At 43.9% G+C, this 16,811-nt stretch overlaps 1 protein-coding gene across 2 annotated transcripts in view; it reads right to left on the bottom strand.

Annotated features, from left to right (window-relative positions):
- Nucleotides 1-275: 275 nt before the first annotated feature.
- Nucleotides 276-16,811, bottom strand: part of LOC121570369 (bifunctional heparan sulfate N-deacetylase/N-sulfotransferase 2) — a 180,358-nt gene continuing 163,822 nt past the window's right edge. For both annotated transcript variants that reach the window (XM_041881839.2, XM_041881832.2), the window contains 8 exons: nucleotides 4,236-4,364; nucleotides 3,743-3,925; nucleotides 3,433-3,529; nucleotides 3,169-3,292; nucleotides 2,648-2,822; nucleotides 2,139-2,309; nucleotides 1,727-1,939; nucleotides 276-1,389 (listed from right to left, as the gene is read on the bottom strand). In XM_041881839.2, the coding sequence (XP_041737773.1) occupies nucleotides 1,264-1,389; nucleotides 1,727-1,939; nucleotides 2,139-2,309; nucleotides 2,648-2,822; nucleotides 3,169-3,292; nucleotides 3,433-3,529; nucleotides 3,743-3,925; nucleotides 4,236-4,364 (1,218 nt within the window). In that variant the 3' untranslated portion in view covers nucleotides 276-1,263. The remainder of the gene's footprint in view (nucleotides 1,390-1,726; nucleotides 1,940-2,138; nucleotides 2,310-2,647; nucleotides 2,823-3,168; nucleotides 3,293-3,432; nucleotides 3,530-3,742; nucleotides 3,926-4,235; nucleotides 4,365-16,811) is intronic.

Below are 16,811 nucleotides of genomic sequence, written 5' to 3'. Positions count from 1 at the left end.
TAGTGAGAGGATGATTAGATAGACACGTGAGATACCCCCTAATAAATGAGACTCGGTCGAATTATCCATTGAAAATATGCCTTCCCGAAAAGTATGATTACTAATGTACTGCAGACTATAATATGTACCTCTACTTCCTGTCTGTCAAACACCGTAGGCACTGCCGTTTCCATTCCAGTCTTCTGTAGACAGCATCAGACATGGGTAAATGACAATAGCTCCTGCATTGACAGGCATGCAGAAGCTGTGGGTAAAAAAAAAAGACAAAGGAACAATCCATTCCAACCTCTGAGTTTATTAGAGACGATACAGCGTTGGTCTTTGTTTTGTAGTTTTTGCTAAATAAACAGAAAACAAAACAAGACAGCAGCTCCTGTTACGACGGACACTCACAGGCAGAGACCTAGAACCTCTCTTTTTCTATCTCTCTAGCTCATCCTCTTCTCTCTGACTGGCCCTATCTCTACACAGCTCTAAACTGGCTGGGTACCTATGTGAGAGTGAGGGAGAAAGTGCATGGTTAAAGTGTGTGGGTTTCTCTGTAGACTTGTGGGTCCTATAGTAGACCGTTTGTTTATCAGAATGTACTCCAATGGCCTCAGCTTTGGGGTAGGGGAATGCAGAGTCTGAAGGAGCAGTGGCCTGAGATACACTACATCCATCCTACAGCACAAGTCTTTGTCCATAGCACTACAGTGTGCTGTCTTGTTTAGTCCATGTCTATTCTGTCACATTTTCCACCCATCCCCCACCCAAAATATACAACAGCTTTAAAATGTACAACGTTTTACAATCATTCTTCTGAAGAAATGAGAAGCGTGTGTGTGAGATGTGACCACGCGTATGTTGCGGGTTTATTCATGCACTCCAGGGCCACAAGATATCAGTTCCTGTTAAAGAGGGGGGTGACATGACATTAGACCCCCCCACCCCCTCTCAGTCTGCCAGACCCTGGCGTCAGTCAGTCCAACTGGCTGCAGGCTGAGACAAGTCCTCTACTTTCTGGATGAAGACAATGTGTGCGACTGCGAGGGGAAAGAGGGAGGGTTGTTTCCAACTCATTAACTCCCTTATTAGAGGCCATTATTTCCCTCCCGTGAGGATTGGTTACTACAGCGGCGTATCGGGCTGTCCTCCCGCTTTCTCTCCTCTTCCACCCTCTGTAGTGACTGGTGTTGGTAAACAGGGCCCTCTCTTTCCCTGGGCCAGGCCGGGCAGGGAAGTGCTCCAGTCCAGGCTGTGGTTCCTTAGGGAGGTCCAGTCTCAGCTCCAGCTGGAGCTCTGCAGCTCCTCTCTCAGCCAGGCGGGCAGGGGTTGGCCCAGCCGGTTCAGCAGCCTCAGCAGCTCCATGTTGTGCTCCCGGTAATGCTCCGTAAGGAAGGCACGCGACTGTAATACACACAACAGAGAAAAGTCAGCGAAGGACTGTATGAGGATAAAGTAATCCTTCTACCCCCCCTTACCCCACACCCAAAAAAAAAAAAAAAAAAACATATTGTAAAGTGGTTATCCCACTGGCTATAAGGTGAATGCACCAATTTGTAAGTCGCACTGGATAAGAGCGTCTGCTAAATGACGTAAATGTAAAATGTAATGAGGCACTTGTTTAGACATATCTACATGTTAGGCAGAAGTGAAAATACATCATGGCCACTTGGAGAAACAAGCTGACGAGGGGATAATGTGCAGTGTCTGACGTTTTCCTTGAAAGATGGAGTCACTGTACCTCAGGGGTCATGTCAGAATATTTCCTGCCTTTACTCTTGCCCAAACACTTGGGTCGTGCTCCTTCCACCCTCTGGCACCAGAACCCTTTACTTTCATCATACGTCAGAGCCTGGGTGTAGTTGAAGATGGGTGTGACCCCCAGGAACCTCTGGATGCCCTCCATGACCAGGGCAGGGTTGGATCGCAGCTGGGACCCATCCACTATGTGGACCTGGAAACAGGAATCACACCTCTCACATACTGGACTCCACACAGGTAGTACTGCCATGATCAATCATTATAAAATACTGTGAAGCCATATTTCTGAATGGATGCAGTTGAATTGTTCACGGGGGTGTCTCCTGTAGTTTTCAGTATCTAGCTGTGCTCTTATAGTATGTTTGTGTGTATTTCCAGTAATGTAATGTTACCTGGCTGGGTTGGTAGTGGTGTAGCCAGCGCTCCAGGTGTGTGGCATAGGCCCCAGGTTTAAGGCAGCGTCTCTGCAGGATGAGCAGCTCTCGGGGGGAGGCAGGTCCCGCTGTCACCACCTCCTGGAACGTGTGGTTAACGGCCATCGGGTCCTGGTGAGCCCGCTGGTGCTGCAGGGTCACACACAGGGGAAAGGTTAAAGGTCAGACATAATGAGTCAAAGGTTATCAGAGGTCAGACTTCAGAAGAATCAAGTATCAAGTGATTCTACAAGATAACTTTTACAGATGTTGTACCTTTGGCTTCTTGAGAATAAATACATGCAAATAAACAGGTGAAGTTAAAATAAAAACAGATGGCATTTCTTTGCTCTGGAGTGAGGCAGCCAGGAGTATCTTCTGCATGTGGTCACTTAACGGTCTTGACAAATGGTCTGGGAACAGTTTATATTTCATGAACCTGATGGTTCATATTATGGCTGAGGTAGTTAAGAGTGTGATAGACCCACATGGTACCAGGAGTAGGCGCGGTCCGCTGGGTTGATGAGTACGGCCAGGATCTTGGCCCGGGACAGCAGGGCAGCCGCTCTCTTAGGGGCTACCTCTGTGTCAAAGTAGTTGGCACTTTTCTCAAACATGAAATCTGTGCTGACATTCGATGGGAAGGGGAAGAAGTCCATGTACCTGAAGAGAGGAGGGGGGAGAGCAGTTAGGTTTACCGAGGGCCAGGGGAGAGCTTCTGTCATAAATGTCCTTTGAATGTCTTCCTGCGCCATGTCCCTTTCCACCTACGACCAAATGAACCATACTGTTATACATTCTCACTGATATGAGAGGAATAGATATGTGAGAGCAATATAGAGGAAGACTACACTACAAGTAAGCATGAAGGAACTATATTGAGGTAATGTTGAGGTGAGGTGCTACCATATGGATATCATATAGGTTCTTAGATCAGTTCAGACAAAAGGACGCTACAGGCTTCATTAGAGTGTTTAAAGCCTCCGAGTGGGCAGCAAAGTCGTCTTACCAGTCAATGCCGTTGTCGTAGTTGGGGCCGCTAAAGAACTGGATCTCCTCAAAGGTGACAGGACTGGGGAAGCTACTGGTGATGGCAGGGTGGAGGCTCAGGAACGAGTGCAGGGCTGTGGTGCCTGAATGAACACATGAATATACACTTTGACTAAAACTCACCACCACAAACGCCATTATGCTACCCATTTTGGCAAAAAGAGTGTGTGGCGAGCGAGAGAGTGTAGATGTCTTAGGAAAATGGTTGGCTGCAGGGTCTCACCCGTTTTCTGTGGGCCTATGACCAGGAACCTGGGTAGTCTATCACAGGTCTTTTCTTTCGACCAGATGTCTTTATGTCTCTTGTCATGACATGGGTTCTGAGGACAGATAGAGAGGGGTTACGGTCTCCAATACATATAGCTAGCTAGCTCATCATTAAGTCATTTCATTGCAAAATAATATAAAATGATGGGCCAAACTTAATTACAATAATCTCAAGAAACAGTACATATCTAAAATAGGAAACAGTAGCTAACAACCAAATGGATTATCATGTCTATAATAATATTTGATCATTGCAGTTCCCTAACCTGCCAGAGGGGGTCTCTCTCCTCAGGGAAGATCTGGAAGTATTTGTCAGCCAGCTGCGTGGGGGGGAGTGTCTGCAGCTGCAAGTTGGTCCAACACTGAACAAACTTCACCAGGGACTCAAAGGTGTACAGGCCCAGCCGGTCATTTCCATAGTTAGACAGGTGGGTCATGAAGATGCTGATCTGGAGGGGGACAGAGGAGTCAGAGACCATACCAACGGGTGAGTAGGGAAGGGAGACCTTTCACTGTTTGTCTATGCATCTTAATTGCACACTAAGCAAAATCCCAATTTGAGGCACTCGTGAAATTAAAATTTGTAGCACAGATTGACATCAATTAATGATTTACACAAAAGTCAAAGTTACAAGTCCTTTTCCCAAGCTAAGACTTTTCCAGAATGAAGTTTCTCAGGTCATTTAGAGCAGCGGCCTGAAGAAGGTAGCAGCTCCAGTAAGGAGAGGCAGAGTATCTCCAGAGCGAACTACAACTTACAGGGTTGAGGAGGACGGTGAGGAACAGCTCTCCTCCCCTGATGCTCTTGTCCAGCTCTTTGGAGCCTCCTGGGTACTCGTTATAGAAGATGGTGTGAGTGAAGAGGCCACATGTCTGTCTGGGTAACACCTGCAGAGACAGAGGGAAACAGTCAGAAAAGACTGTAGGAACATAAATAAATAACTTTCTCTTCTTTCTAACCACCTTATTACCTTTGCATAAACTCTAAGCTCGAGTGCTCTCACTAAGCACTGAGGGGAAAATCCTAACTTCCGCTTAAGTCACATTTTCACTTAGTTATGCATTGATGTCAATGGGAGATCAAGTGAAAATTCAACTTAAATTGAAGTTTAAGACTCAGACCTGAATTATTTACTATTTCTAGCATCACTTAAAAGATAAGTTTACCTCAAATCCAAAAGTTCCCAAGTGATTCTATACATTGAAATTAGTTAGGTGGAGTTTGCCATCTCCTCTCTCTCTCCCTGCAGTCTAGATCTGGAAAGCTGCAAAAATAGGTCACGTGACTCATGATGCATCTTTGCGCACTGCTAGCTCTGCTCCGTTGTCAGTCAAAAAGCGATTGAGAAATCTGCGAATTGTGGACAAATTCTTTGTTTTATTGAAAGAATATGTCCAAATGAGCTATATAAAAAATATTTATATATCTAAAGTGCTATCAGGTTTGAGTCAGGAAATATGTACGCAACAACAGCTAAGATGGGTAACAACTGCGCTTGTGCGCTCTCGTGGGGGAATCTCATTACGTAAAAACTGCATGTAAGGCCCTTTTCACAATCCCAGAAAGTGGTGGGCGTCACAATGTAATTTTATAAAAAATATTGCTTGATCTAATAAAGGATACGTGGGTGCTTTCCCATTGTATTGTTGTTTTGGTACATTTTCGTTGATTAAGGGAGCTCCAAAATGTAGCTGTTTCAGCATCACTCTGTGCTTTCTGTCACAGTGAGCCAGATAGTTCAACCGGATGTATAAACGTGAAGCATCCGGTTGGCATTTCCACTCACTACCAAATATGGTGATTTGAGGACACCCAGTGGCCGGCAGAATATGTAGCTAAATGGATTTTGGCTGACATTCTGCTTTTTTTCACATCGATTAATCATTTTATCTCCATACAGTTTCTGTTTCCAAAACTACAATCTGTAACAAACAGAGTGGACTGCGTTTTGTAGACTTTTCCCGTATGCCAAAGTTTTAATAAATTGTGTTGTTTAGAAACAGAGCAAGGGCAAATTGAATTATTGCACACGCGCACTTCACGGAGTAGGAGTTCCCTAACGGAAATATGCAAATAAATGCTAGATGCGCCAATAGGATTTCACTAGCTCGTGCTTGGCTCTGCCCACCTCCTTGCTTGTTCTGCCCACTATGATTAATTTGCTCCCATTGGAAACGACAGGCCCCGGTCTATCTTAGGTTAGTAGGTTTCTGTGGTGTATGGGCAGACAGAGAAAGTACAGAGCGTAGGTGAAAATCTTTTCTGGTTGACCGTGATTGGCTCAGGGTGCTGTCACTCATGGGGACACTACGTCACCGCAGCTCCTGCTGGGAGAGCTAGCCAGCAATAGCCCCTCTTCGGTGCTCCATTGATTTACAGTAGAAGTGACCGCCCAAGAAGGCTCATTGGCCACAGATAAATCAATGTCTTATGCATGGTAACTGAAGTGTCAACTTCATAGCTAGCTAGTTGTTTACCACGCACTGTTACCACGTCTTCAAGCTGGGTAGCTTAGCTAGCTGAAACACATTGACTAGCTTAGCTATCTCCTAGAAAATAATTTTCTAACTTAGCATTATGAAGGAAATGTACAGATAAAACATCTCTGTGCTCATTAGCCACCTAAACTTTAAAATATGGCCATCCATTAAAATAAAGCAAGCTGGAAAAGAAGATTCAAGTTGAGTGGTTGGTGGTGGATCATGGAGCAGTGGTTAACTCCCTGTTCACCCACGACTGCGTAGTCACGCACGACTCAAACACTATCATCAAGTTCGCTGACGACGCGACGGCGGTAGGCCTGATCACCGGCAACGATGAGTTAGCCTACAGGGAGGAGGTCAGTGACCCTGCAGTGTGGTGCCAGAACAACAACCTCTCCCTCAACATCCGCAAGACCGAGGAGCTGATCGTGGACTACAGGAAAGGGGGGGGGAGCATGCCCCCATCCACATCGACAGGGTGGCAGTGGAGCAGGTAGACAGCTTCAAGTTCCTCTGTGTCCAAATCACTAAAGACTTAAAATGGTCCAAACACAAACGCACAGTAAAGAAGGGGCGACAGTGCCTCTTCCCCCTCAGGTGGTTGAAAAAGTTTGGCATGGGCCCTCAAATCCTCAAAAGGTTCTACAGCTGTACCATTGAGAGCATATTGACTGGCTGCATCACTGCTTGGTATGGCAATAGCACCACCCTCGATCGCATGGCGCTACAGAGGGTTGTGCGGACATCACTGGGGCCGAGCTCCCTGCCATCCAGGACCTCTATATCAGGTGGTGTGAAAAGAAGGCCTGGAAAATCGTTAAAGACTCCAACCACCCAAGCCATAGACTATTTTCTCTGCTGCCGGACAGCAAGAGGTACCGGTGCATCAAGTCTGACACCAACAGGCTCTTGAACAGCTTCTATCCCCAAGCAATACGACTGATAAATAGCTAACAAAATAGCTACACGGACTATGTGAGTTAACCTTGTGTCTTTATTGACACAATTTAAAAAATTGCACTGTCTCTATGCACACTCACAGGCCCCGACACACTCACACACACTGTCACTCCAACACAAACACTCACTCCATTATTTTCTCTCACTCACACATAATATGCACATACATTTATACTGACTCTACACACCCACTCACATACAAGCTGCTGCTACTATTTGTATCATATCCTGTTGCCTAGTCCCCTTACCCCTATACATATCTACCTCCATCACTCCAGTATCCCTGCACATTGTAAATATGGTCTTGGAACTGACTTTTAAAAAAGATTTCCTGTATATAGTCTGCTTACTTACTTGTGTATTTCATATTTCTTATTTCTCGTGTGTTTCTTTCTAGTATTACATTGTTATTGATTATTGCATTGTTGGGTTTTGAGTTACCAAGAAAGGCATTTCACTGTACTTGTGCATGTGACATTAAAACTTGAAACATCTGTTTTGAGGTAGGTTAGCTATAATTAAGCAATAAGGCCCGAGGGGTTGTGGTATTTGGCCAATATACCACGGCTAAGGGCTGTCTTATGCATGACGCAACGCGGAGTGCCTGGACACAGCCCTTAGCCATTATATATTGGCCATATATCACAAACCCCTGAGGTGCCTTATTGCTATTATAAACTCTTTACCAACGTAATTAGAGCAGTACAAATACATGTTTTGTCATACATGTGGTATACGGTCTGATATACCATGGCTATCAGCCAATAAGCATTCAGGGCTCGAACCACCCAGTTTATAATTAAGCAATAAGGCCCGAGGGGGTGTGGTATATGGCCAATATACCACGGCTAAGGGCTGTTCTTATGCACAACGCAACGTGGAGTGCCTGGACACAGCCCTTAGCCATGGTATATTGGCCATATACCACAAACCCCAGAGGTGCCTTATTGCTATTATAAACTGTTTACCTATGTAATCAGAACAGTAAACAAGTCATTTTGTGTCATACCCGTGGTATACGGTCTGCTTTACCACGGCTTTCAGCCAATCAGCATTCAGGGCTCGAACAAACCAGTTTATTATATCCTATAAAGTCATAATACCCATAAAACCTAGCGGTTAAACACGGAAATGGTTATACATTTTTCCCATAGGCGATTTTAGAACCACTTAAAATAAGGGTTGTGTTTCCTGTAGGCTTACCCTGGCGTGACGTTTTGATAACTGTGTAAATCTCTCTCGGACAAGGTGACTTTTATCAATATATTCGCCTGTATTTACTAATTTATAACAATTTTGCTAGTTAACTAGCTAGCTAACTTAAATGGTGAAGCTAGGCGTTCTTAACAATTTTTGTTTGTGTCTATGGGTGAGGGGTGGGTAGCCTACTTCAAGTAACTAATTGACTTGTAGCTACCCTAGCTAACTGTATTATTTTGGTTTGGCTTTTTGAGAGGTTTCAGAGATGGACTGATTAGCATCCTCTCTTGAGTCAACAGTGTGCTTACTTTACTGCAGGAAGACATTGATCGGTTTGGGGTTACCCTCTGAACAGCAGATCATTAGTATGGCTAGTAAGCAAGGTTATCTAACCTTATTTAGCCCTACCAGCTATGGTGGTTTTAAAATTAAATGGTATTCACATGTTTGTTTTTGAGGTATAATTACTGTCATGTTATTGATTCCAAATTGCAAACCTTATTTGCACCTCGTCTATTCCAGCTCTAACACCCGACTTAAATAATCAACATAACAAATCACGGCGATAGGCTATGAATTGTAATCAGTTATGAGCTGGGTTGGAACAAAAGCTTATATACACTCCTGCCATTCAGATCTGGAGTTGTCCACCCTTTTAAGTAATTATTCAGCTTGCTTTATTTTTATGCCCCATGCATGGTCCCTCAACTTCGGACACTTTGGAACTCTCCATCTTATCTCTATAAACCCACCCTACCTTCGACCATTTTACCTATGCTGCTTCCTTCACTTGTTGCTCTCCTGATTGGATAACATCTAGACTCAGTAACACATTTAAAACGGTTGTGGTGTACTGTTTTTGCTACCTTTTTATCACCTGTGTAATGCAGTCCTCCTCCTGCTTATTCTGGGGTTCAGAATGAATGCAGCGGTAAATGTGCTGCTCACAATCCACAGCAGCAACACGGACCTGTTAAATTGACCAGGTGCTGATATAGCTGCGCTTAGGCATGGGGCTTGCTTCATTTGAGTCTGTTAAGTGTTTCTCATTCTGCTGGAGTTGAACCTAGTATTTTATATTAAACCTACCTTACACATCCAGTTGTTTCTCCATTTGTAACTCACCTACCAACAATCACAATATGCTGTTTTACATTTTGTGATATTTGTGCTGGTCTAATTCCTAAAATGGAAAAGCAGAAGAATCGGTGTGTTCTCGGATAGTGATAATAGTTCATATGATGCTCTTCGATGTCCCAGGATTGTGGCATTGAATAAATCATTTAATCTTTACTTCAAAGTCAGATGTTAATATGTAATGTATAAAAGGCATACACAAAACATTAAGAAGACCTGCTCTTTCCATGACAGACTGACCAGGTGAATCCAGGTGAAAGCCATGATCCCTTATTGATGTCACTTGTTAAATCCACTTCAATCAGTGTAGATGAAGGGGAGGAGACAGTTTAAAGAAGGATTTTTAAGCCTTGAGACAATTGAGAAATGGATTGTGTATGTGTGCCATTCAGAAGGTGAATGAGCAAGACAAAATATTTACGTGCCTTTGAACGGGGTATGGTAGTAGCTACAAGGCACACCGGTTTGTGTCAAGAACTGCAACGCTGCTGGGTTTTTCATGCTCAACAGTTTCCCGTGTGTATCAAGAATGGTCCACCACCCAAAGGACATCCAGCCAACTTAACAACTGTGGGAAGCATTGGAGTCAACATGGGTCAGCATCCATGTGGAACGCTTTTGACACCTTGTAGAGTCCATGCCTTGACAAATTTAGGCTGTTCTGAGGGCAAAAGGGGGGATGCAACTCAATATTAATGTTTGGTATAGTGCATTCGCAAAGTATTCAGACCCCTAGACTTTTTCCCCATTTTGATACGTTACAGCCTTATTCTAAAATGGATTAAATATTTTTTTCCCCTCATCAAATCTACACACAATACCCCATAAAAACAGGTTTTTAGATTTTTTTGCAAATGTATTAAAAGTAAAAAAATTAACTAAAAAAAACATTTACAAAAGTATTCAGACCCTTTGGCAGCGATTAGAGCCAGAGTCATCTTGGGAATGACGCTACAAGCTTGGCACACCTGTATTTGTGTTCATTCTTCTCTGCAGATCCTCTCAAGCTCTGTCAGGTTGGATGGGGAGCGTCACTGCACAGCTATTTTCAGGTCTCTCCAGAGATACTCGATCGGGTTCAAGTCTGGGCTCTGGCTGGACCATTCAGGAACATTCAGAGACTTGTCCCGAAGCCACTCCTGCGTTGTATTGGCTGTGTGCTTAGGGTCGTTGTCCTGTTGGAAGGTGAACCTTGGCCCCAGTCTGAGGTCCTGAGCGCTCTGGAGCAGGTTTTCATCAAGGATCTCTCTGTACTTTGCTCCGTTCATCTTTCCTTCAATTCTGACTAGTCTCCCAGTCCCTGCCACTGAAGAACATCCCCACAGCATGATACTGCCACCACCATGCTTCACTGTAGGGATGGTGCCAGGTTTCCTCAAGACGTGACACTTGGCATTCAGGCCAAAGAGTTCAATCTTGGTTTCATCAGTCCAGAGAATCTTGTGTCTTATGATCTGAGAGTCATTTAGGTGCCTTTTGACAAGCTCTAAGTGGGCTGTCATGTGCCTTTTACTGAGAAGTGGCATCTGTCTGGCCACTCTACCATAAAAGCCTGATTGGTAGAGTGCTGCAGAGATGGTTGTCCTTCTGGAAGGTTCTCCCATCTCCACAGAGGAACTCTGGAGCTCTGTCAGAGTGACCATCGGGTTCTTGGTCACCTCCCTGACCAAGGCCCTTCCCCCCTGATTGATCAGTTTGGCCAGGCAGCCATCTCTAGGAAGAGTCTTGGTGGTTCCAAACTTCTTCCATTTAAGAATGATGGAGGCCACTGTGTTCTTGGGGACCTTCAATGCTGCAGACATTTTTTGGTACCCTTCCCCAGATCTGTGCATCGACACAATTCTGTCTCAGAGCTCTACGGACAATTCCTGGTTTTTGCTCTGACATGCACCATCAACTGTGGGACCTTATATAGACAGGTGTGTGCCTTTCCAAATCATGTCCAATCAATTGAATTTACCACAGATGGACTCCAATCAAGTTGTAGAAACATCAAGGATAATCAATAGAAACAGGATGCACCTGAGCTCAATTTCGAGTCTCATAGCAAAGGGTCTGAATACTTATGTAAATAAGGTATTTCAGTTTTGTATTTGCAAACATTTCTAAAAATCTGTTTTCGCTTTGTCATTATCCGGTATTGTGTGTAGATTGATGAGTAAATTTGTATTTAATCAATTTTAGAATAAGGCTGTAACATAACAAAATGTGGAAAAAAAGGAAGGGGTCTGAATACTTTCCGAATGCACTGTACTCAGTGTATGTACAGTGAGGGAAAAAAGTATTTGATCCCCTGCTGATTTTGTACGTTTCCCCACTGACAAAGAAATTATCAGTCTATAATTTTAATGGTAGGTTTATTTGAACAGTGAGAGTCAGAATAACAACAAAAAAATCCAGAAAAACGCATGTCAAACATGTTATAAATTGATTTGCATTTTAATGAGGGAAATAAGTATTTGACCCCTCTGCAAAACATTACTTAGTACTTGGTGGCAAAACCCTTGTTGGCAATCACAGAGGTCCGACGTTTCTTGTAGTTGGCCACCAGGTTTGCACACATCTCATGAGGGATTTTGTCCCACTCCTCTTTGCAGATCTTCTCCAAGTCATTAAGGTTTCGAGGCTGATGTTTGGCAAATCAAACCTTCAGCTCCCTCCACAGATTTCCTATGGGATTAAGGTCTGGAGACTGGCTAGGCCACTCCAGTACCTTAATGTGCTTCTTCTTGAGCCACTCCTTGTCATGCTGGAATACCCATCCACGACCCATTTTCAATGCCCTGGCTGAGGAAAGGAAGTTCTCACCCAAGATTTGACGGTACATGGCCCCGTCCATCGTCCCTTTAATGCGGTGAATTTGTCCTGTCCCCTTAGCAGAAAAACACCCCCAAAGCATAATGTTTCCACCTCCATGTTTGACAGTGGGGATGGTGTTCTTGGGGTCATAGGCAGCATTCCTCCTCCTCCAAACACGGCGAGTTGAGTTGATGCCAAAGAGCTTGATTTTGGTCTCATCTGACCACAACACTTACACCCAGTTCTCCTCTGAATCATTCAGATGTTCATTGGCAAACTTCAGACGGGCCTGCATATGTGCTTTCTTGAGCAGGGGGACCTTGCGGGCGCTGCAGGATTTCAGTCCTTCACGGCGTAGTGTGTTACCAATTGTTTTCTTGGTGACTATGGTCCCAGCTGCCTTGAGATCATTGACAAGATCCTCCCATGTAGTTCTGGGCTGATTCCTCACCGTTCTTATGATCACGGCAACTCCACGAGGTGAGATCTTGCATGCAGGCCAAGGCTGAGGGAGATTGACAGTCTTTTGTGTTTCTTCCATTTGCGAATAATCGCACCAACTGTTGTCACCTTTTCACCAAGCTGCTTGGTGATGGTCTTGTAGCCCATTCCAGCCTTGTGTCGGTCTACAATCTTGTCCCTGACATCCTTGGAGAGCTCTTTGGTCTTGGCCATGGTGGAGAGTTTGGAATCTGATTGATTGATTGCTTCTGTGGACAGGTGTCTTTTATACGGGTAACAAACTGAGATTAGGAGCACTCCCTTTAAGAGTGTGCTCCTAATCTCAGTTTGTTACCTGTATAAAAGGCACCTGGGAGCCAGAAATCTTTCTGATTGAGAGGGGTCAAATACTTATTTCCCTCATTAAAATGCAAATCAATTTATAACATTTTTGACATGCATTCTTCTGGATTTTTGTTGTTATTCTGTCTCTCACTGTTCAAATAAACCTACCATTACAATTATAGACTGATCATTCATTTGTCAGTGGGCAAACGTACAAAATCAGCAGGGGATCAAATACTTTTTCCCCTCACTGTAGTATGCATTGTTTACTACTTTGATTTCTTTAAAACAATATAATTGTTGAAGTTCAGGTGTTTGACGATTGATGGGTGACTCGGTGCATTCTTGTCAAATAAATATGCTTATTCATTCATGATTATGGATACATTCTGCAATGAGTTAATCTGGCTTTGAAACGGCAACAGAACATGTCAACAAGTTAGTTTTGAATAGCTTTAACACAGCAGTGCATTCCGACACCATGAATTGAAATAGATTGCACTATAAAGGATTAAATATAGACCTCCACCGGCTGAAGGAGAAGAGGATCTGGTAAAAGAAAGGGTATGTTGCTAATAATCATCTAAGTAGGCAGGTAGGTAGCTAGCTAGCCTAGTATTCATGGCACATTGTAAATATCTGACTGCTACTAGGATAGTATTCTGTAAAAGACACAAGACCAAATGCATAAACAAGACAACAAATATTACTTCAATAAAATATGGAACAATAAATTAAAATGTTCAATATATATTTTGTTTTGGATCAAGGCTAGCAAATGTGTCAGCTAGAGATGACGTGCAGGAGCTTGCAGGGATTTGTAATCTTGCACAGTGGTGGAAAAAGTACTTAATGTCATACTTGAGTAAAAATAAAGATATGTTAATAGAAAATGACTCAAGTACAAGTGAAAGTCACCCAGTAAAATACTACTTGAGTAAAAGTCTAAAAGTATTTGGTTTTAAATACACTTAAGTATCAAAAGTAAATGGAATTGCTAAAATATACTTAAGTATCAAAAGAAAACATATTAATAATTTCAAATTCCTTATATTATGCAAACCAGTCAGCACAAATTTTTTTTTTGGGGGGGGGCAGCCAGGGGCACACTCCAACACTCAGACATTAATTTACAAACAAAGCATTTGTGTTTAGTGAGTGCACCAGATCAGAGGCAGTAGAGATGAACAGGGATGTTTTCTTGATAAGTGCGTGAATTAGACCATTTTCATTTCAAAATGTAACTAGTACTTTTGGGTGCCAGGGAAAATGTATGGAGTAAAAAGTACATTATTTTCTTTAGGAATGTAATGAAGTAAAAGTTATTAGTATATAGTAAAGTTAAATATAAATAGTAAAGTACAGATACCCCAAAAACAAAAAACTACTTAAGTAGTACTTTCAAGTATTTTTACTTAAGCACTTTACACCACTGGTCTTGCATGATGTCTAATTTGATAAAAATTTATAAAATACAGCTTGTCCAAGAAAGGTTTAAACAGTTATCAAAATGTCATGCCAGGGAAAGCCTACATCAATCACATACCTTTTTTGATGTGGTTCTAAAATCCCCCATGGGAAAAATGAATGTTGAAAAAACGATTGGAACCATTTTCGTGTTTGACCGCTAGGTTTTATGGGTATTATGACACGTACACTGTGAGGCTCTATAGGTTACATGTCTTATTGTTGATGTTTGATGGCAGACTGTAATACCTACGGAACAGTGGCGGTTGGTGCAGTTTAAGATGAGGGAGAACTATTTTTGTTTTTATGAGCATGGCCTTATTTCTATTACAGCATAGAAAGTCACCGGGTTCATCAATAAGTGCATCAACGACGTCGTCCCCACAGTGACCGTACGTACAGTACATATCCCAACCAGAAGCCATGGATTACAGGCAACATCCACCCCGAGCTAAAGGCTAGAGCTGCCGCTTTCAAGGAGCAGGACACTAATCCGGACACTTACAAGAAATCCCACTATGCCCTCAGATGAACCATCACACAGGCAAAGCGTCAATACAGGACTAAGATTGAATCTTACTACACCGGCTCTGATGCTCGTCGGATGTGTCAGGGCTTGCAAACTATTACGGACCACAAAGGGAAACCCAGCCGCGAGCTGCCCAGTGACGTGAGCCTACCAGATGAGCTAAATGCCTTTTACGCTTGCTTCGAGGCAAGCAACACTGAAGCATGCATGAGAGCACCAGCTGTTCCGGACGACTGTGTGATCACGCTCTCCGTAGCCGATGTGAGCAACACCTTTAAACAGGACAACATTCACAAGGCCGTTGGGCCAGACGGATTACCAGGACGTGTACTCAGAGCATGCGCGGACCAACTGGCAAGTGTCTTCACTGACATTTTCAACCTCTCCCTGACAGTCTGTAATACCTACGTTTCAAGCAGACCACCATAGTCCCTCTGCCCAAGAAAGCGAAGGTAACCTGCCTAAATGACTACCGCCCCGTAGCACTCACATCGGTAGCCATGAAGTGCTTTGAAAGGCTGGTCATGGCTCACAACACCATCATCCTGGAAACCCTAGACCCACTCCAATTCGCATACCGCCCCAACAGAGCCACAGATGACGCAATCTCAATCGCACTCCACACTGCCCTTTCCCACCTGGACAAAAGGAAGACCTATGTGAGAATGCTGTTCATTGACAACAGCTCAGCGTTCAACACCACAGTGCCCACACTAAGCTAAGGACCCTGGGACTAAATACCTCCCTCTGCAACTGGATCCTGGACTTCCTGACGGGCCGCCCCCAGGTGGTAATGGTAGGCAACAACACATCTGCCATGATGACCCTCAACACGAGAGCCCCCCAGGGGCGCGTGCTTAGTCCCCTCCTGTACTCCCTGTTCACCCATGACTCCAACACCATCATTACGTTTGCTGATGACACAACAGTGGTAGGCCTGATCACCGACAACAATGAAACAACCTATAGGGAGGAGGTCAGAGACCTGGCAGTGTGGCCGGACAACAACCTCTCCCTCAACGTGAGCAAGACAAAGGAGCTGATCATGGACTACAGGAAAAGGAGGGCCGAACACACCGACATTCACACCGACGGGACTGTAGTGGAGCTGGTCGAGAGTTTCAAGTTCCTTGGTGTCCACATCAACAAACTATCATGGTCCAAACACACCAAGACAGTCGTGAAGAGGGCAAGACAACACCTTTTCCCCCTCAGGAGACTGAAAATAATTTGCATGGGTCCCCAGATCCTCAAAAAGTTATACAGCTGCACCATTGATAGCATCCTGACCGGTTGCATCACCGCATGGTATGGCATCTGCTTGGCATCCGACCGTAAGGCGCTACAGAGGGTAGTGCGTACGGCCCAGTACATCACTGGGGCCAAGCTTCCTGCCATCCAGGACATATATACTAGGTGGTGTCAGAGGAAGGCCCAACAAATTGTCAAAGACTCCAGTCACCCAAGTCATAGACTGTTCTCTCTGCTACCGCACGGCAAGCGATACCGGAGCGCCATGTCTAGGTCCAAAAGGCTCCTTAACAGCTTCTACCCCCAAGCCATAAGACTGCTGAACAATTAATAAAATGGCCACCCGGACTATTTACATTGACACCCCCACTCCCCACCCCCTTGTTTTTACACTGCTGCTACTCGCTGTTTATTTTCTATGCATTGTCACTTTACCCCTACCTACATGTACAAATTACCTCGACTAACCTGTACCCCTGCACATTGACTCGGTACCAGCACCCATTGTATATAGCCTCAGTATTGTTATTTTATTGTGTTACTTTTTATTTAGTAAATATTTTCTTAACTCTATTTCTTGAACTGCATTGTTGGTTAAGGGCTTGTAAGTAAGCATTTCACGGTAAGGTCTACACCTGTTGTATTTGGCACATGTTACAAATACAATTTGATTTGAGTACATTGGATGACTCATTCATATTCCATTCACCCAGCTGAATGTA

The sequence above is a fragment of the Coregonus clupeaformis genome, chromosome 1 (genome assembly GCF_020615455.1).
Source record: "Coregonus clupeaformis isolate EN_2021a chromosome 1, ASM2061545v1, whole genome shotgun sequence".
NCBI lineage: Eukaryota > Metazoa > Chordata > Actinopteri > Salmoniformes > Salmonidae > Coregonus > Coregonus clupeaformis.
The sequence above is the reverse complement of the archived record's forward strand: the minus strand, read 5'-3'. Positions and strand labels throughout refer to the sequence as shown.